Source organism: Gopherus evgoodei, chromosome 6 (assembly GCF_007399415.2).
Source record: "Gopherus evgoodei ecotype Sinaloan lineage chromosome 6, rGopEvg1_v1.p, whole genome shotgun sequence".
Taxonomy (NCBI): domain Eukaryota; kingdom Metazoa; phylum Chordata; order Testudines; family Testudinidae; genus Gopherus; species Gopherus evgoodei.
In genome coordinates, this window is record NC_044327.1 from 44,763,112 (window position 1) to 44,783,776 (window position 20,665).

A 20,665-nucleotide genomic window follows, 5' to 3' on the forward strand; every position below is an offset into this window, starting at 1 on the left:
CAAGGTCTGCATTTTTAGAACTGATTCTCTTAATTTTTTGTTTTGTTTTACTTTTTGCTGTTGATATAACTACCATAGCACTACCAGTTAAGCACTCAGTCAGTCAGTTTAGTATACAATTTAAAATTGCTTCCTAAAATGTTTTGCCATACCACAAAAATCCATATGAGGCATTAATGGATCTGTTGAGTATTTACATTACGTTGATGTTTGCAGCAAGAGAACACTCTTGTTTAAACCATTAATTGTCCTTACAGCTAAGAATCTACCTGCGAACATCCAATCTGGACAATGCATTTGCACATGTCACCAAAGTGCAGGCAGAAACATTACTACTCAGTGTCTTCCGGGATATAGTAATATTGTTTAGAGCAGATTGTTCTATTTGCCTTTATAGTATTGAAAGACAACCTGATGGGTGAGTACAACTGAAGCAAGTCTATAAAATTATTTTACCACATTTTTATAGTAATTAACTCAGAAATATCTCCTCTACATGACTAATTTCCTTTCATAAACTGTTAGTCTTAAGATTAATCACAGGCTTTGATAACTTCTTGAGATAACTTTTCAAAATATGGCATCCATTTGTAGCAATTCTATCACCTGTGTGTGCAAATGATGATGCTCAAAATGTGGACGCAAGGGTTTGCATATTTGGAAGTTCGCATGCACACATACTTACCCAGAGAAACTTTTTGAGCACTATCACTTCCACACATAATTTACGTGTGCAGGTGACAGTACCTGAAATGTGCACTTACTAACTTGTGCTTGAGGAAGAACGTGTCAGAATTGGGGCACATTTGAAAACTTGGCCCATTTTAGCTGGTAGGGAAAGTAACCTGGGCTTCTGGTGTTTTCTCTTGGGACTTGTATCACACATTGAGATTATACTTGAGGAAGATGGTAGATGGACTGATTATATTTGCATTGACTACGGCTTAGCTGATTCTAATTATCTGTGTCTCTAGACATGCTGGGTTCCAGTCCACTCCTTGGTGTTAGAAATTGTAGCTTTTAAATGTCGTATTTTTAGCATAAACAAGCATGTGAAAACTATATACAACTTTCATAATTTATAAAACCTGCATCCAGACCTGTGATTATTTAAGCTGGTATCATTAACTTTACAAAATCTGTAAAGTTCTTTTCTAAATAGAGAATTTAAAAAAATCTAACTGTACCCACCAGTTAATTCTGTCTGTTTTCGCATTCCATTCACCATGGAAAATTAGAGGAAATGGTCAGGGACAGAAGGCTTTTGTACTTTTTGACAAGTAAGCAGCTGGAGAAGGAAGGGTTTGTCACTAATTGGTATAGCACTTAAAGATCAGTCAGGAATATTTTTGTCTCGTTTTCTTACTTTAGAAAGCCATATTTAGGTAAGGCAATAATTACTTCAGAAGTTGAAGATATCATTTTCAGAGATTCTAAGTGCTTGTTTTTAATAGTTTGTCAGAATGGAACTTGCTTCTACACTCCCTAGCAACTGCCTAAGCGAGTGAATATCTGTTTTCACAACATTACTTTGCTTTACAGGATGTAACAGTGATACAAGAACTTTAGATAACTGGTGTCTAGACAAAGAATTCTAAGGGTTCCAAATGTTTCTCAAGGAAGAATGCGAAATATCATTTGTGAATGGACATACACTGTTAATAAGAGCCGGCTTTCGACAGATTGAGTTTTTATTTACTTTTTTTTTCCCCAGTGAATTCTAAATTCTACAGTTTGTCCCTGAGGGTACTGTTCTGGGTTGCTTTAAGTGGTGGCTTACTCTTATGTAAAAACCTAGACTATGTAGAGCTTATGTAGCTGCTACTTTAGCCTACTTGGTATTTTTTCAGAAAACCTATAAATGGAATCCCTCCCTTCAGTGCAGACTTTTATTTAGAAGCTTGAAGATGCTTGAACATCTGAGTCAATAAGTAAATGTAATGGAGAGAAACTTGTCCTGTTTGTGAATGCTCAGCTGGAGTAGCTTCTGCAACAGATACAGGATTCATGACCTGAAAGTGGGTCCAGAAAAAGATTAGCTGGTAGTATTTAAGGCAGTACAAGATTTCCATAGAGAAGAGGTTTTCTAACTCTTTGGACTCCAGTTCATTATTACTTTTCCCCCTCTAATTTCTCACCCTTCCTTATGCAGTCTTGTATGTAAAATGGCCCTGATAGATGTCTGCAGAGTAGTAGAGGTCAGGACTACTAATTCCAGTTCTCCAGTCCTGCCAGAGATTTGTTGTGTGAACTAGGAGTGGCTGAGGGATACAGGAAGACTGTTCCAGATGGTATGTGAGGCATTTCCCCTGTTAGAAGGAGCTGCAGAGAGATGAGGTACCTGATAGCAAAAGGAATGGGCACTCGGGCAGTATAATGAGTCCACATTACAGGGAAGAACAGTTCCATGGAAACTTTAAAAACAACTAAGTGTTTCAGGATGTAGGTAAACAAATGAGAGCTGGTGGAGAATGGAGTTGAGAATTACTCTTCATGTGCCCACAGTCAAAGCTGAGAAATGGGAGGCCATAACAAAGATAGCTGTCAAGAAAAAAAAAGATAAAAGGCCATGAGGATTTCAGAGCAGGTGGCATCAAAGTGATAAAAAATGTGGTCAGTGCTATAGAGATGGTCATATTGTAGACAGATTTACAGCATAGTAAACTCATGAATCGATGAGTTCTGAATCAAGGGTGCTAAGGTTACAGAAAGTGAATAGTAAAAGTGTGTTTTAAATTGAAAAGCAAAATGTTGGAGAATGCCCTTCCTGCCCATAAAAACTTCCGTCTCAGATACTTAGCTGAAGGAACTTTAAATACACCTCTACCCCGATATAACACGGTCCTTGGGGGAGAAAAAAATCTCACCGTGTTATAGGTGAGACCATGTTATATCAAACTTGCTTTGCCTCCCCCCTTCCCCGTTCCTTGTTCTCTGACTGTCCCCTCCAGAGACCCCCATCCGTAATCACCCCCAGAACCCCACACAACCCCCCCGTCCCCTGACTGCTCCGACCCCTATCCACCCTCCCTCCCCTCCCCCCCCGGGCATTCACCAGCAGCGGTGGGAAGCAGAGCAGCCCAGCCCACTCCACTCTGCCAGCTCCCAGCCGCAGCGCTCCACTTCCTGCTGCAGGTGAGTGCGGGGAGGCTGGGGAAAGGACAGCCCCTGTACTCAGCTGTGGCGGGAAGTGGAGTGCTGTGGCTGAGAGCTGGTGGAGTGGAGTGGAGTGGGCTGGGGCTGGGCTGCTCCGCTTCCGCTGCTGCTGGTAAGTGCGGGGGGTCCCTTCCCCCAAACCTCCTCTCCCAAGCAACATGGCTCGGGTCGGGGAGAGGGAAGCAGAGTGGGCTGCTCGGCCCCCAAAAGTGCCCTCTCATAGCTCTTGCCCCCAGACATTGAGGGGGGAAGCCCCTGACCGCCCCCAAGACCCTCTCCCCCTATCAACCCCTTGGTCCTGGCCTGGCCCAGCCGGGCACCCTTAACACACTGCTCAGAGCAGCTTGTCAGAGCTTTACGGCCTTGTTTGCGAACCCATGTTATATCGGGTCACATTATATCAGGGTAGTGGTGTAATGCCTCATATCTTATCAATGTGGATAGGAGTCATCAAAGGCACTGAAATGTGTGGACTTGAGAATCATCACCATAAAAATGGAAATTAAACTTAAAGGGAGAGGAAGGATGACTGAAAAGGAGGAGCAAGGTAAAAAAGCAAAGGGCTGTGAAAAGTAAACCTTTAGACTCCATGTAGGAGGAGTCTCTTAATGTAGGGGAGGATCTAGCACAGAAGTCAGCACCACTTAATGGGGAGGATTAGAACCAGAACAAAGGAGGGTTTATAATTTATTGCAGTAGATGGATGGAGTTGTCCACAACATTGTAGCCTGCATTGAAATCAAAGAGAGGAAATCTTCATCAGTAGGGAGGGAGATGGCTGTTATCTAACTTGGAGGAGAATAGTTCCAGTGCCTTGTTCAGAGAAACCTGGATTGACATCACCACCATTGAGAGGTACATTGAGCACTTTGCTCTTTCTTCCTGTGTTCCCATAAATTATCAAGATGGAACAAATCAGGCTAATGGGTTTATTAAATAAAACTTTATCCAGTTCAGAAGAGTGGCCTAGGTACAGTTTTTCAGTTTAAGGGGAAATTGTTCTGGTTTCTTGAAAGAGCTCTGCCTCCTATGGTTAAATTAGTATTTTCCATCATTAAGCATTTAGAAACTATCTTAGAGGAGAAATGTTTAGCAACTGTTTTTTTCCCCCTCTTACAGTCCTAACCCTACTGCCAGTATTCAGGTTCTTCAGGAGGTATCCATGTCTCGTTACATTCCTCATCCTTTCCTTGTTGTTTCTGTAACTCTGACATCGGTGAGAACAGAGACTGGCATCACCTTGAAAATGCCACAGCAGGTATGAGTCTATCCAGTGTTTGAGTGGTTGAAGTTTAATAAAAAAATAACTGACAGTCCTTGGAGTTGGTAGTTTTAGTCTTAAGAGTTCTGCCTGGGTGATATCAGACAGTAGCAATAGAGTTCTTTTGAAGATACTTTTCAAATATTTATAAAATGCTTCTATTGTTTAGCATGAGAGCCAAAGCCCAAAAGAATCAAAACAAAAACAAGCAAGCAAACAAAAGACCTGGGTACGTTTAACTATTTAAATAATGTAGGTATGAAATATACATCTTCTGGATCAATGCCCATACAATTCCAAGCTGTTCTAGAACATGCATAGAACTCTTTTTTCTATAATGTAGGACCCCTGGACACACATAAGGTGCATCTTTTTGGTATTACCCCCCAAAGTCAATTAGGCAGTGAATCCATCTAAAGGAGCAGCTGATTCCTGGGAAAGGGGCAATATTTGTATACGTAGCATTGGGGCCTAGACCAACTTTTCTATCTTAGGTACTTATTGCACTGTTATAGTATAGTCTCTCAATTTTTTTATGTACTTATCCTCACAACACCCCTGTGAGGTAGGGAAGCTGCTATTCCCATTATACAGATGGGAAACGCATGCACAGAAGGTATGTCTACACTGCAGTTGGGAGCATGCCTCCCAACCCAAGTAGATGGACACACTAGCTCCGCTTAAGCTAGCGCCCTAAATATAGCAATGTGGATGTTGCAGCATGGGCTTGCCACCAGAGTAGGGACCCGGAGGATCAGGTGGGCTTGTACTTGGGTGACTAGCCCATGACACAGCATCCACATTGGTATTTTTAGCATGCTAGCGCTCCTTGAACTAGTGAGTCTGTCTGCTTGGGCTGGGAGGCATGCTCTCAGCTGTAGTGTACATATACCCAGAGTCACATAGTATCTGTCTTGTGCAAGGCTGCACAAGAATTCTGTGGTGGAGCAGGGAATTAGACAACTAGTGCCCTTAACTCTGGACTATCCTTCCTTTCTGAAGACTATTATCTATTGGGTTATTTAAGGGAGATGAATTGCCTGTGAGAAGTGTAACTAATCCAGTGGATGGGGGGTTGGAGCATTCATTGGTTCACTTCCTGCTTCATTCTGAGATGCCTCTTCCATTCTGTTCTTCCTGTGCAATGCTGAAGCTGTATTGCAGACTCTAAATCATCATGAACTCTAGGACACAGTCTTGCCATTCTTAGCTAGCTGCAGGAAAATGCTTATAAGCAAAGGATCAAATTCATTGTCTTCTATCTCAGATGCTGAGAATCTACTATTCAGGTCCTTTTAGTCTGATACGAAAAACTGGATGTGGGCTTTATACACATGATAGTATGTAAGCTGTCAGGCAGTTGATTTAAATGTAAAACAAAATACACATTTTTCAGAGATCCAAATATCCGTGTAGTATTAAACGTTTAAGGTTTTTAAGTGCACTTCTATTTGGGAGGGAAAAATTTATACTACAGGTTGGGTTCTCTGATTGCTTTTCTGTCAAGAAATTCCATACCAAATTTGTTGAGTTTACAAGAAAGAAGATGTTTACTCTAATTGTAATCTCTGTGAGTCAACCTTAAATATAAAAGTTAAGCTGGGTTCTTTTTGGCCCTAGCATTAACAGTAAAGTCCCTATGATCAATCTTGATTAATGGTTCTATTGATGATGCCTGAGCCAAAATGGAATCCATCTTCCATTCCTGTAGCAGTGTTGACTCTGCAGTGCCAACAGAACAGAAGTAGAAGAAGCTTACTTGACAATTAAAGTTGAGGCAAAACTACGACTAGACACAGGGAGCAGTTCTGTTGAACAAGATGGCATTTTTACAGTCACTTTTACAGTAGAACTATTTAAATGTTTCCTTCCATAGGTGCTCAAGCCCTGCTTGTTTCTTCTGATTGCTTCCTATGCTAAATTGGCTCTTTTTAAGGGGCATGCTTCTGTGTATTAGGAAGGCTTGACCCTGGCGTAACCAATTCCACCACATGGCACTTGCACAGACCTGCAGCAATGCTAACTAAAATAAGCAGATTTAAAAGCAAGGGGCACAAAGGACACTTAGATGATTGGGGTGTATGTATCTGGGTAAAATAAAGGAACTAACATTGTGTACATATAATTTACGTTTTTTGTTTTTTTCCTTTTTGGAATATGAAGTACTCTACAACCACAGCATTCTGTTCTCTTTTTCAAAAGTTAAGTGTTGAAAATGGCTGTCCTTGTGGGCTGTTGTTCCCTAGGTGAACTGGCAGTGAGCTGCTAGGAGCTTATTTAGCCACAGCTGAGGTTGATACAGTAACCAGCCTCAAGTCAACCCTTGAACTGAGATTTGAGTAGAGATCTGTGGGAGTGCATTACATACTAGCTCTGGTAAAAGAGCTGTTCCTGTTAAACACCATTTAAAAAACCATGGCAATATGCAATGCAGTTTCAGAGTATGTCTGAACTGCAATTACACACCTCTGGCTGGCCCTCATCAGCTGACTTGGGCTTGTGTGGCTCAGGCTAGGCTATTGGGCTGTAAGATTGCAGTGTAGATGTTTGTTTGGGCTAGTGCTGAAGCCTGAGCTCTGGGACCCCATGATGAGGGAGAGTTCCCAGAGCCCAGGCTCTAGCCTGAGGCCAAATGTCTGCACCACTGTTTTACAGTAGCACAGCCCAAGCCCTGCAAGCCCAAGTCAGCTGATGTAGGCCAACTGCAAGTGTTAAATTTAATGTAGACATACCCTTAGAGCCTTTTTGAGGAAAGTTGCACACTGAAACCTCTGCTTACAATTAAACTGTTTGATTAAAATGAAGAGCAGGGAAAGGCCAACACTTCCCTCCAACATGTCCTCAGTTTATATGCTTTACTCCTAGGCAAGCAAAGCTTTTAAGGAGCATACAGGGTAGGTCCCTCCCTAAGAAACAGATCAAAGCTTTGAGTATTTGCATCTGTCCTCCTTTATTTGCACGTTGGTTTGGAAGATAGGTAGAAAGAATTGTATCCAGAGTTCATAAGCTAGTATTTACAAGCCTCCTATAAAGGATGTGCTCAGTGGGAATGCCAGTGTTCTAAATTTGAGTTTGGCTATGAGTTTATGCAGAGACTATACTGTACTTATCAAAGCAAAAATGATGGATTCAGAAAAGTTTAGAGATTAGTAATTTACCCTTTTCCCCCCCACAGGCCTGTGAGGCAGAAAGCATTATGTTAAACTTAGCAGGACAACTCATCATGGTACAAAGGGATCGGTCTGGCCCCCAAATACGAGAGAAGGACAGCAGTCCTAACCAAAGGAAACTTGTAAGTAAACATATTTGGGATTACAGAAGAGTTTTCAAAGGTTCTGAGGACTCAGCAAGTTGTGAAGGTGATTGATCTCGGCCTAGAAACAAGTGTGTAGCTACACTTCAATGCCTGTGCTAAAACTGGTTGAATTATTTGTTGTGAATAAAGTACCTGACAAATGCAGCCCTCTTTTCTGTTCACGAATCATTCACAAACCAGTTTTTACTTTTGCAAGTATCTTTGACAGTCAGATTATTTGCTCCTTGTATTGCTGTAACATAGGGGTCCCAATCATGGATCAGGATCCCACTGTGATAGGTGCTGTACGAAGCTTGGGCAAACAATTTTCGACCTGTGGGCTATTCCTAAACTGTTCACCTTGAATACTTGTGGTTTGTCGTCCCCTTCAGGCGCATACTGGCATTTTTGACCAACTTCTTAAGAGAGAACAAATGTTAATGTATGACTGACTGTCCTTGTTCTTCTGACAATGTGTAGAGTCATATGAAGAGCAACAATTTCACAATCATTCATATTAATGATCTTTGTGTGAGTCTTCAGAAATTGCAGAGAGAGGGGTGAGCATGGTTGGATTCAAGTGAATGCTTGCAAACATTATTACAGTAACCAGCTGGTAGGTGAGGAATGAGAGATCCCTCTTGGCGGGTTAATACTGGAGCCTTTTCTGAGTGCCCAGAATGCAGCTAGGCTAAGTTGCGTAGGAATTGCACTTCTTATCAGTCCTCACTTGTAGAAAAGTAACTACGCCATGGTGACAATAAGCTGTATTTGTGAAAAAGCTTTAAAATGGCTGAGGGCAGCATTTGATAAATATCTGTGGTATACAGTACTTTGCCAGCTTTAGGTTTGCGGGGCTGGAAACACAGGTTGAATTGCTTTCTTGAGTACTTGCACTGACTAGAGTTTTAGAACTGCCTAATACATAATTCTCTACAATAGTGAATTTCTGTCATATACTCCCCTCACCGACAAATCTATTAAATGGAAGTGAAATGTGCTGACACCCCTTTCAGCCGAAGGAAGGATACTAGTGAGATGAGGCATAAATTAAAAGGGTATTAAGATCCTTTTCTTTTCTTTTCCCCAGCTGCCTTTTTGTGCTCCAGTTGTGCTAGCCCAGTCGGTTGAAAATGTTTGGACTACCTGCAGGGCAAACAAACAAAAGCGCCACTTACTGGAGGCACTCTGGCTCAGCTGTGGTGGGTCAGGTATGAAAGTCTGGCTTCCTTTGTTTCCCAGGGATCACCGCAAACCACATTCCTTTTTGTCAAGACGGATCATGCTGCCTTTCCACATCAACATATACCCATTGGCTGTTCTGTTTGAAGATGCCTTGGTTCTTGGTGCTGTCAATGACACTGTACTCTACGACTGTTTATACACTCACAGCAGTGCTAGACAACATTTGGAGGTCCTCTTTCCTTTCTGTATTGTTGAGAGGACCTCTCAGATCTACCTCCATCACATTTTGCGCCAGCTTTTGGTGAGGAACCTAGGAGAGCAAGCCTTGCTTTTGGCCCACTCCTGTGCCACATTACCTTACTTTCCTCATGTGCTAGAACTGATGCTTCATGAAGTGCTGGAAGAAGAAGCTACCTCGCGGGAGCCCATTCCCGACCCTCTGCTTCCCACTGTGGCTAAGTTCATTACAGAGTTCCCCCTTTTCCTGCAGACAGTTGTTCATTGTGCTAGGAAGACGGAATATGCCCTGTGGAATTACCTGTTTGCTGCTGTTGGAAACCCAAAAGACTTATTTGAGGAGTGCTTAATGGCCCAGGACTTAGACACAGCTGCCTCTTACCTTATTATCCTACAGGTAATAGTAGCCTGCTACTTGATTACAAAAAAGAAGTGACCAATTAGTCCCCATATTTTTTTAATTTAAATGATTTATTGCATGTTTAGCATAACTTTAAAAAAAACACTTTTTTGGTGGACAACTCACCTCAATTATATCTGTTTAGAGATCAAATTAAATATGAATAGGTTCCTAAAATGGCACTTAACAAAATAGAAAACTGTGAAATGTGCCTTTACCTACAACTCTCATTTTTGAGCATACTGCTGGGGCGGAAGCTTGACTTTTTCCAAAAGTATTGCTGGGTTTCAGAAGCAAATTTATTTTTATATTGTACATTGTTACTTGTAGAACATGGAGGTTCCAGCAGTTAGTAGGCAGCATGCCACTCTTCTGTTCAACACTGCCCTGGAGCAGGGGAAGTGGGACCTTTGTCGTCACATGATCAGATTTCTTAAAGCCATTGGTTCTGGTGAATCAGAGACTCCGCCACCTACACCCACAACTCAGGTTTGTAAAGAAAATCATAAATCTCGTACATCAGTCACTAAACATTAATGAATCTCATGTATACCAGGATGTAACATGTTTTTATTTTTGTTGGTCATATGCTTCTTTGTTGTAGGAACCCAGCTCAACTGGTGGCTTTGAGTTCTTCAGACATCGCAGCATTAGTTTATCCCAATCAGCAGAGAATCTTCCTGCTAACAAATTTAATCTACAGAAAACACTGAGTATGCCTTCTGGTCCATCTGGGAAAAGGTAACATTATATCACAGTACAATTCATGATTGATTCCTACTGTGCTGGGCTACTGTACAGAGCATAGTCCCTGCCCCACTCATCGAAACTATTTACATTGTAACAAATTTTACAATGGGGCTATATTAAGGCATGGGCACTCATGACACCTGGAGTCATGTGAGATAAGGATTTCAGTTTCCATTTTAAAAAAAATTGTTTCTAGCTCTCATGGATGCAAAGACAAGTTGAAAAATGTGAACCAAGTATAACTGATGCCTGCCTGAAACGGTACCTCTGAAATGTGTGAGCTGGGCCATTCATCTTAAATGTGAAACCTGTTGTTAGTCCTGAAAGGGTCTGGGCCACAGCATGGGTGGGGTGGAGGATGTTATGTGGGGGGTGCCCAGGACCCTAGATTGTCTTAATTTGGCCCTGACGGCAACTTTGGTGGTGGTGGTCTGTGTGCTGTGAGATTCCACAAACCCCTGGAAGTTCTTTCGGAGCAGAATACAGTGAACGCTCACATGTCCATTAACTGTAATAGAGCATCTCACCGAATACCACAGAAGAAATATTTCTCTTTGCTTTTACTGCAGATATTGGCTACTTCGATTTTCATCTATCATAACTTTTTATGTGCACGAGCTGTAACTTTGATATTAAAAAGGACAGGAGTAGTTGTGGCACCTTAGAGACTAACAAATTTATTTGGGCATAAGCTTTCGTGGGCTGAAACCCACTTCATCGGTGCTTCTTTGTTCTGCTTAGAATGGTAAATGATAAAATGCAGGGAGCACAAACCAGAATTGTTCATAAGAAGTTACTGTCCAATATTGTATTTTTAAAATCATTTTGAGGAAAATGACCCTTCTGACCACAGTGTTTGATCTTTTACTCAAATAAAATGCTACAAGATAGTACTGCAGTCAAGAACTTAGCAGGTGTAATAACAGACATTTACATGGATAGCAGGAATATCCAGAGTTGTTATAGTAAATATTATAAAATTAAGAAACAAAAGCTTTTGAAGGCCTGGTGTGGTAGAGGTTGGATGCCAGTAAAATTACCAAAAGAAACAAGCAATTAGCAAAATGAATACTTTGCGGAAACAATTAATTAGATGGAATTATTATTTAATTGCTTCTCACATGACTAGTTCAGGAAAACCAAATCAAAAGCTGGACTTACTGATTATGGTTATTAATGAGACTGCACTGGGAGTGCATCACTGCAAAACTTAACATGGATTCTTTTATATATTGCTGCCCCCAAAATAAACAGTTAACTTTTCTTTGAAATAGAGTGTTTTAAGTAATTAAAAATGATAACAAAACCAATAAACAAATCATGCAAATAATATAAACCACATAAACAAGTAAATAAAATGAATGATGCAATGTAGCAACTCTTAAAGCAACCTCTAAACAAAACATGAAATTCTGAAATATAAAGTAAATTAAAATATGGTTGGTTAACTATATTGAGTGGACTAGTTATAAAGCTGAGTGTAAAATTAAAAAACCTCTGAGCATTAACCACAATGGTGTTCACTTTAAAATACTAACAGCATCAATATTAACTAGTAACTAAGCATTTTTAACATAATTCAACACCTAAACTGAGACAGAATATCAAATAACTAAGTATAAACTTAATGAAGTAAGTTGCTTTAGTTTCTGCATCGGAGTGTTGCTCTTTTAAGACTTCTCCAAGCATGCTCCACACCTTGTCCATCCCAGATTTTGAAAGGCACTTCAAATTCATAAACCTCGTGTCCAGTTCTGTAACTATCTTTAGAAATCTCACATTGATATCTTCTTTGCGTTTTGTCAAATCGGCAGCAAAAGTGTTCTTAAAATGAACACGTGCTGAATCATCATCTGAAACTGCTATAACATGAAATATATGGCAGAATGCAGGTAAAACTGAGCCAGACACATGCAATTCTCCCCCAAGGAGTTCAGTCACGAATTTAATTAATGCGTTATTTCCATGCTGATGACACTCATTAAAAAAATATGTCCTCTGGAATGGTGGCCGAAGCATGAAGGGGCATATGGAAGTTTAGCATGTCTGGCACGTAAATATCTTGCAATGCCAGCTACAAAAGTGCTATGCGAATGCTGAAATTTAGTTATACTCATCAAACTAAAGGTTTCAAGTTTAGTCCTTTTAAGCAATACAACAGATAAGGCAAGTTAAGTGAGCTTAGCACTACACACTAATTCTGGCAATTACAGGTGAAAGCATGCATACAGTTCAAATCAGTTTTAGTTACAGTGAAGTCAGATTGATGTCCTACAAGCTGAGTTCAGTTATGTTCTTAGGAGAATTTTCTCCAATCTTAAGCTATTTTAAAACTTTTCCTTTTTTGTACCATTTAAAATTAAGATATTTCTAATAGTTGGATCAAAGTTGTTAATTTATGACTTTGGTATTAAGAGTTCCTACAAGCCCAAGCACAGAAATTCCCTATGGAATTTTTAGCCATAAGCAATGATTTCCTAAATCTTTGTGCTTCTGAGCAGGTGGAATTTTTCACAGTGTGCAGTTGTCCATCTTCATGTTGGGAGGATTCTGTCCAGGGAAACATCTTTTTTTCCCTAAGCTGCCAGATCAAAGATTCTTGTAAAAGACTCCAGGTATTTCTACACTACTCACCGGATCAGTGGGGAGCGATCGATCCAGTGGGGGTTGATTTATCGTGTATAGTCTATACATGATAAATCAACCCCCGAGCTTTCTCCTGTCGACTCCTGTACTCCACCACTGCGAGAGGCACAGGCAGAGTCGACGGGGGAGCGGCAGCAGTTAACTCACCACAGTGAAGACACTGCGGTGAGTAGGTCTAAGTACATCGACTTCAGCTACGTTGTTCACGTAACTGAAGTTGTGTAACTTAGATCAATCTCTCCCCAGTGTAGACCAGGCCTCCAACTTGAAGAAAATCAATCCCCCGCACAGTGTAGACCAGGCCTCCTACTTGAAGAAAATCAATCTTCCTCAAGGAGTGCGAAACACTTCTTATGTGGAATGGACCAGCTTTCTCTGAATCTGGTGTTGATCTGTCAGATGTAGGTTTTGCTGGACTACTCATATGAGAATTATTAATTCTATCTAAATGTTTCTCCTAAGTATCAGTTGTGATGATTATTTTTCTTGTGGTATTTTTATTTTGAAAATTACATAGTGTTCAACCTTTTTCAACCCCATAAAGGGATAAAAACATTAAGCTTCAGAGTTTACTCAGATCTCTAACTATTGGAAGTTAGGACGAACATTGGGAGCAGGCTATCCTATTTTCCCTTCTTTTTCCTTCCTTTCTGTAAAGGAGCTGGTATTGGCCATTGTTAAAGACCAAGTACTGGACTAGATGGACCCTGGTCTGATCCAGCAAGACATTTGTGTTCCAGAATACTGTACGTGTCCTTTTTAAAGGCAGCGTCCCCCTCCCACTCAGATATGGTGCTTAGTGTAGGAAGAAACAGGGTAGATATCTGTGCTTTGACGGTAATATGAAGCACATTTACTGTTTTTCTTCAGTGGGTTCTTGGACTTCACAGGCCTCTCCTGTTTGAAGATTGCTACTATTCCACCACCAGCACAAAGTCCACTTCCTGGATCGGTATTTAAAGTTCATGTTAGACAGTCAGTACCTGTATGAAACATTGACACAGGGAAAAGCTCACCTCTCACAAAACTAGCAAGACTACCATTTTTCATGCATATCCATCTCCTGAAGAGTCATTTGCTGAAAGTTAGTTGTCCTGAATTGATGCCTGGTGCCACAGCACAGTGACACTGCTACTCCTGAGGGAATTCTGAGCCTAAAAATTCTGCACATTTTAATTTGTCAATAAATGTGGAGGCTCCAGCAGGGCAGTGGGGAGCACAGGTCACAGGCTGCATTGAGATGGGAGCTTACCCTATAGTACTCCACCCAAGGACAGGGACTTGGAGGTGAGGCTGCACCTGGCCCCAGAAACATTCCAGGGCTCTGCTAGGCACACCAGGTATTGGCAGGCAGGCTCAGGCTAGCAGGATCCAGGTGTGGAACAAGAGGATTTTGTGTATAGTCGTTTTAGTGTGGGAAGCTCTGTGAGGCATCTGGATGCAGAGGGGCTTATGGGGCGGAGGTGTGTGTTCCAGGTGCAGGGGCAATGAGACTCTGCAGGGGGGGTCCATGTGAAGATGGTTAGGGCTCAGTAAGGAGTGTGGGGGGCTTGGGTGCTGGGAGTGTGGAGCTGGGTGGGGTGGGAGTCTGGTTCGGGCTCAGTGGGGTGACGGAGAAGAGCCCCAGCTGAGGGCTTAGTGTGTGGCAGGAGTGCTCGTCTGTGAGAGAAACTGCTAGTGCCACAGTCTTCTGGAGTCTGCTTTCTCTGAAAGGCCACATTGGAAGGGGGGCTGCTCCTTGCTTCCCTAGTGACATGTAGCCCTGCCTTCACTGCAAAGACTTTAAGCCGCTGCAGCTGGTCCTGCCTATCTAGTTTCTACCTACCACATTCCTATTGTCTGATAGCTCATTGTGATAGTGGAGGCTCTTGGGTAAAGGAACCCCAGGTAGATACATAGTCTCTTTTATCAATGTGCAAGTGGTTTTCACCATTAAATTGTTACTCAACGTCATTTGCAATTTCATATATCTGTGCTACAGCCGATCTTTAAGTGACTTTTAAGCTACAGTCTTCTCTTGTGTGGGTCCACAGGTGGAGTAAAGACAGTGACTGTGCTGAGAACATGTACATTGATATGATGCTCTGGCGTCATGCTCGACGCTTGCTGGAGGAAATCCGGCTTAAAGACCTTGGATGCTTTGCTGCGCAACTAGGCTTTGAGCTGATTGGCTGGCTGTGTAAGGAGCGAGCCCGAGCTGCCCGTGTGGAGGATTTTGTGATTGCCTTGAAGAGACTACACAAGGATTTTCTCTGGCCATTTCCAGTCATACCAGCTTTCTCTGTTAATTCACCTTTCAAGAATGGAAAGTACAAGACAGGTGCTGTACCATCCGAATTATTTTGGTGGACTAGGTTTCTTTCCTGCAGTCCTGCCTCCGTCAGTTTGAATCTCTCATGTCTCAATTCAGCCAAGCAAAGAACAGGTTGAGGTTTTTCACCTATACAGTTCCTTACTTTGCATGGTTTTGAAGGGGTTCTGTTTAGAATAGACATCATGTCTTCGTAGTAGTTTTGTTGTAGCTTCTGTTGAGATTTCCTGTTTTCTCTCAGGAGTTATATTTTTAGCTGTATTAAATCAGAGAGCTAGATCTGTTACAGGTCAGTCTGGACTCAACTTTATATAATTTCAGCCAAAGAAAGTGACGAAAATCAGTACATTATGTGGTTTTAGATGGGCATTTGATCAGCTTTATCTGATTTTTAAAGATTACACCTTGTTTTTCATGTGACCTGATGAAATGTGCTAGCAATGTGATAGTGAGATGGAAGAGTTAAAATTGTGAGAACGTGCTGCAATTTTCAAACCTGTATTACAATGTTACATCTTTCTATATATTATTTTTTTGTGATTATCACATGGATCTCACTGCAGTCTTAAAGCATCTTTCAAGTCTACCTTATAGAATTAAGTTTCTTTGTCTCAAAACTGCAAAAAAGTGAGTTTAGGTGGTAGCTCAGCTATACCAGCAACATATTAGATGGCACTTTCACTGTGTGCCAGTGTCTAGGTACACTGATGCTGATCAAAGGGTCTTGCAGTAGTCATAAGAGCTGCATTCCCTTGCATTTGTTCATTTGTGAAGCAATTTAATTACTTGAATTTTGACTTGGATGTAACTGTGAAAAGTTGTTTGGGAGATGTATTAAAAAATGGTTACTTGTATTGTAGGTCAGTTTTTTATAAATGCCTCCTTATTTCTAGCTGTTGGAGAGCAGCTGCTCAAGTCCCAGTCTGCAGACAGCTTTTTAAATGTGGAAATGGACATGGGGGTCTCAAGTGCACCTCAGAGTCACAGCTGGCTTAGCACCATCAATTCCTCCCAGAGAGAAATGGACACAGTTTCATCCCATGGACCTCACATGCAAGATGCATTCCTCTCTCCTTTATTAAATAAAGGTAGGTTATTTCTCATTCTCTCTCACACTTTTCTGCGTCACCCTCAGAAAATTGCATTTAGGTATTCATCCTTTCTCATGAATGCACATCACTGCTGTATGGTGCTGTCCTGTTATCTGATGATACCATAATGCAGAAAAGATTGGCTCAGTCAGTGGAAAAGTATACTAAAAACATTTTAAAAGTGTACTGACAACTTTGTGGCTGAGTCAAAATTGAAGACTACGACCAGGCAAGTGACAGCTGTATTTAAAAGGAATTGAAAGTAAAAATTCATGTATGTTTTTTTAAGTCCTTACCTGTGTTGGTAGCACCTGAAACTATTAAAACTGATGATTTTAATAACAAAATTTGACTGTTTCCTTTCTGTATCTTGCTTCATTTGGAAAAAGACTAGTCAATTTTAAATCAGTTTCACACTTCCCAATCCACTCCTGCTCTTCAGACTTATTTGTATCCTTCATGACCATTTCACTCACTTTATGCTCTAAAACTGACAGTATTAAATGAACAGGAATCAAAGGCACATAGGACTGTTGGAAATAACTTTTAACTAGGGGCATGAATCAGCCATCATGTCATGCTCAGGGAAGCTAATAATCCAACCAGCAGACCAAATTTGGCAATGAATCTTGGTCATGTGACATGCTAAGAACAGCCTTGTAACCTGTTTCCACTGACTTTAGTTTTACGATCAATTAAGATGTTCACTGTAGTAATTTTGATTACTAATAGTGTTTGGGAGATTTCTGCATCTGTCCAAGAGCTCAACAGTACTTCATTCTTTTTCAAATGATCTGTATGAGTGCCTGGGGGACCTGTTGCATACATATTACTCTTCCTACCCAGTTTATCCTGCAGGGCTGTCTTTACCTGGTACAAACAAGAATTGCTACTGAAAAAACAGCTTGCGAAGAAAAGCAAGTCTATCTTTAAGTATATATTAATCCAATGCACCAACAAGACCTTTAAATCCTTAGAAGGACACTATACCTACATTCAGATTGCTCCTGGCTAACTACTAGCTGTTCAGTACCCAATAACACCTTTACTGAATCCCAAAGCTAGTTATGTTGGTTTGTAAATGTTTAACTATTAAATGAGCCCAGTCAGTTTCTGGAGGAAGCAGTGCAAAAGAGAACACTGACACCTGATAAATTAATAGATGGCTTTCTACATATCCTGTTGAATGTATTTTGGTAGGTGATGAATGCAGCATTGGTTCAGCAACAGACCTGACAGAAACAAGTTCTATTGTGGATGGTGACTGGACCATGGTGGATGAAAACATCTCCACTCTAAGTTTAACACAGTCAGAGCTGGAACATATCTCTCTGGAATTGGCTAGTAAAGGGCCACACAAGTCACAGGTCCAACTACGGTAAGTTACATCATCATAAGATGAATTGAGACTAAAATATGTTCACTCTTGCTTTTAGCATGCGTGTGATCTAGCATTGTTTTAATTCTGTCCTTGGGAGGGGGAAAAGCATGGCACTGCATGAACTGTTTTGTTCTTATAGGTATTTGCTACACATCTTCATGGAAGCAGGATGTCTGGACTGGTGCATTATCATTGGCCTTATTCTCAAAGAATCTTCAATAATCAACCAGGTTTTTATCATCATGCAGTCCTCTGATGCTGATGGAGAGCTATGGCAGAATATCAGGACTGGGCTACATGCTGTAGACAGATGGGCTTCCACAGATTGGTAAGTGTCATTGCAGCAGATTAGTTTTGATGGATGGCTGAATACAGAATTTGTACATAATTCAAGTTGCTGTGTGAAAAATCTCACGCTAATAAATATAAACCCCAATCTCTCTTCCTGTGTGTTTGTACAAGACTTGCAATAATGGGGCCTTGATCCTGTCTGAGGCTTTTTGGTGCCACTGCAATATACTGATTACTTAGGTTTCTAGTTGCATTGAAAGTATATCACTTTACATTTTTACTAATTACAGAACACAGTGCCATGTTTTCTGCTATTACTTTATAAGTTTTTAAAATTCTTTTGAATAAATGGACTCTCCTATTACAATATATAATTTGGTATTTTGACAATGTTCTGCTATTGGGGTCTCCATTTACATTGACTTCAGTAAGAGTTTAGTCACTTAGAATAGAATTTTCCTTAGCGACTTCCCTACAGAAATCCACAGGGAAGACAGCTCTGTAACAGTCTGTTATAATGCATAGTCCCCTGAAACAATGGTATCTGTTTGACAGTAGCAGCTTGACCCCCTGTGCTTTATGCAAGAGCTCTAATAGGTGGGTCTACAGCAGGGCAACCTATGGTACATGTGCCAAAGGCTGCACATAAGCTGATTTTCAGTGGTGCTCACACTGCCTGGGGTCCGGGAGCTCTGTATTTTAATTTAATTTTAAATAAGGTTTTTAAGATGTTTAAGAAACTTAATTTACTTTACATACAACAATAGTTGAGTTATGTATTATAGAAAGAGACTTTCTAAAAAAGTTAGAATGTATTACTGGCATGCAAAAGCTTAAATTAGAGTGAATAAATGAAGACTTGGCACACCACTGCTGAAAGGTTGGTGACCCCTGGTCTACAGTAATGGTTTAGTGCTGAAGCCTAGAGGGCAGAATGTGAATGAACTTCTATTTTTAGTTCACTGCATAGTTACCTCTTCCTTCTTTGTTCTTTAGCCCTGGGTATAAGCCATTTTTAAATGTCATCAAGCCACAGCTCCAGAAATTAAGTGAGATATCAGAAGAGCAAGTGCAGCCTGAAGCTTTTCAACCAGTGAACCCTTGTAAGGTTACTGAACAAGCCAGCCCAAGGGCGGAGGAAAGCCGGAGTTTGACCTGCCATAGCACTAGCCCTCAGAGTGATAGTGGAAGTAGCAGTGTGAGTCGACATGAAGAGGACATGTCTGGGGCAGAAGAGGAGGATCCTCTCCAGGAAGGCAGTTATGACTGCACTGTATCTTAACATGATTTTAGTTATTAATGATAGCACAGCTGGCAGATAAGTGTGCAAATTATCAGGATTGTAAGGAAGCAAACCAGCTTTCAGATGTGCTTCCCTGGGTTGGATTTTAATGTTTGATTTCTACAAGCATTAAATAGAGAATATCGAATCCATGGATGAATATAAGGTGACCTCAAATAAGCAGCTCAACCTTTCACACAGTTTTAAAACATCTACAATTGAAACCGAGAAATAGTTATGTGAAAAGATTTGGTTTTATTATGAATAAGACTTGTTCTTCCTCTGTCCTTCTCTAAATTGAGCTTGTTCTCTGGTACTGGATATTGATTGCAGAAGGACGGCATCAGTGCAGTTTTTTATTTTAACATCCATTTCATGGGTCCCTTTGCCATGTGTGTCACCTAATTTGAACAACCTTCTGAATATCTCCTATATAATGAGAGAAAGCAAGAGATGACTACACCATTTTATAATCATCCCCACCTTGCCTGTTTTTCCTGTAAGACTTAAAAACATGAATTGTAAGATTAGTTAGAAAGTTATGGCCTGAGTCAGCTGGGTCTAAGTGTTTAATAGATTATGCTATTTGATATCACTAAATATTTTTTAAGAATTGTAAAGTGTATGTTTTTGTGAATATTCTTGTATAAATATTCTCAAGGGTGTGCTGTTCATGCTCTTGAGGTTGTACCATATTTGAAGGTACCTGTGTATTTTGCATGGTTACAACTAACTGGTAAAATTAAAGCAGAGTTGCACTTCCTTCTGGATGTGGCACTCTTTTACTCTGCCCTATCATTAGAGTAACATTTTAAGTGGCTTAATTTTTACACTTGGCCACTCTGACTTACAATTAATTTTAAGATTACTGAACTTTTATTTATTTCATGTGTAAATTCCTTTCACAAGAATGGATTTTTTATGTAAATAGAATCACTTATGTACTGTTACTAAACTTTAGTAATATGTAAGCAGTGCATACTTACTTTTTTTGAACATTTTATAATGTGTATACCTGTAATTAAATATAAGATTTTATTTTAACTTTCAGACACTGTTCTGAAAAGCTGGCTGCGGAAGTGTCATGGCTGCTTTGAGGTGCTTATTTTCCTAGCTGCTGTCCTCCAATATATGTAATATTAAATACCTGTAACAGTATTAAAATTTAGATATTAGCTTGTTTGTACTGTGCAATCTGAACAAAATAATGCAACATTGCTTATTTTATACAAAATCCCCCTAGCTTATTTTTATATCATCATTGTATTGATTTTTTTACAGTGTGGTAGTTACAGGATAGTCTCCCACTGCTGTTACTCCTATTCAGATTCTGAAAATAAAACCTGACCTGTCTTAAGTGTGAAGAATATTCACAAGGG

At 40.5% G+C, this 20,665-nt stretch overlaps 1 protein-coding gene across 3 annotated transcripts in view; it reads left to right on the forward strand.

Moving 5' to 3' along the window:
- Positions 1–20,647, forward strand: part of RIC1 (RIC1 homolog, RAB6A GEF complex partner 1) — an 83,558-nt gene extending 62,911 nt beyond the window's left edge. For all 3 annotated transcript variants that reach the window (XM_030567872.1, XM_030567873.1, XM_030567874.1), the window contains 11 exons: positions 258–418; positions 4,276–4,414; positions 7,593–7,709; positions 8,803–9,531; positions 9,865–10,023; positions 10,139–10,275; positions 14,964–15,250; positions 16,135–16,329; positions 17,533–17,710; positions 17,853–18,041; positions 19,001–20,647. In XM_030567872.1, coding sequence (XP_030423732.1) covers positions 258–418; positions 4,276–4,414; positions 7,593–7,709; positions 8,803–9,531; positions 9,865–10,023; positions 10,139–10,275; positions 14,964–15,250; positions 16,135–16,329; positions 17,533–17,710; positions 17,853–18,041; positions 19,001–19,286 — 2,577 coding nt within the window. In that variant the 3' untranslated portion in view covers positions 19,287–20,647. The remainder of the gene's footprint in view (positions 1–257; positions 419–4,275; positions 4,415–7,592; positions 7,710–8,802; positions 9,532–9,864; positions 10,024–10,138; positions 10,276–14,963; positions 15,251–16,134; positions 16,330–17,532; positions 17,711–17,852; positions 18,042–19,000) is intronic.
- Positions 20,648–20,665: the final 18 nt, after the last annotated feature.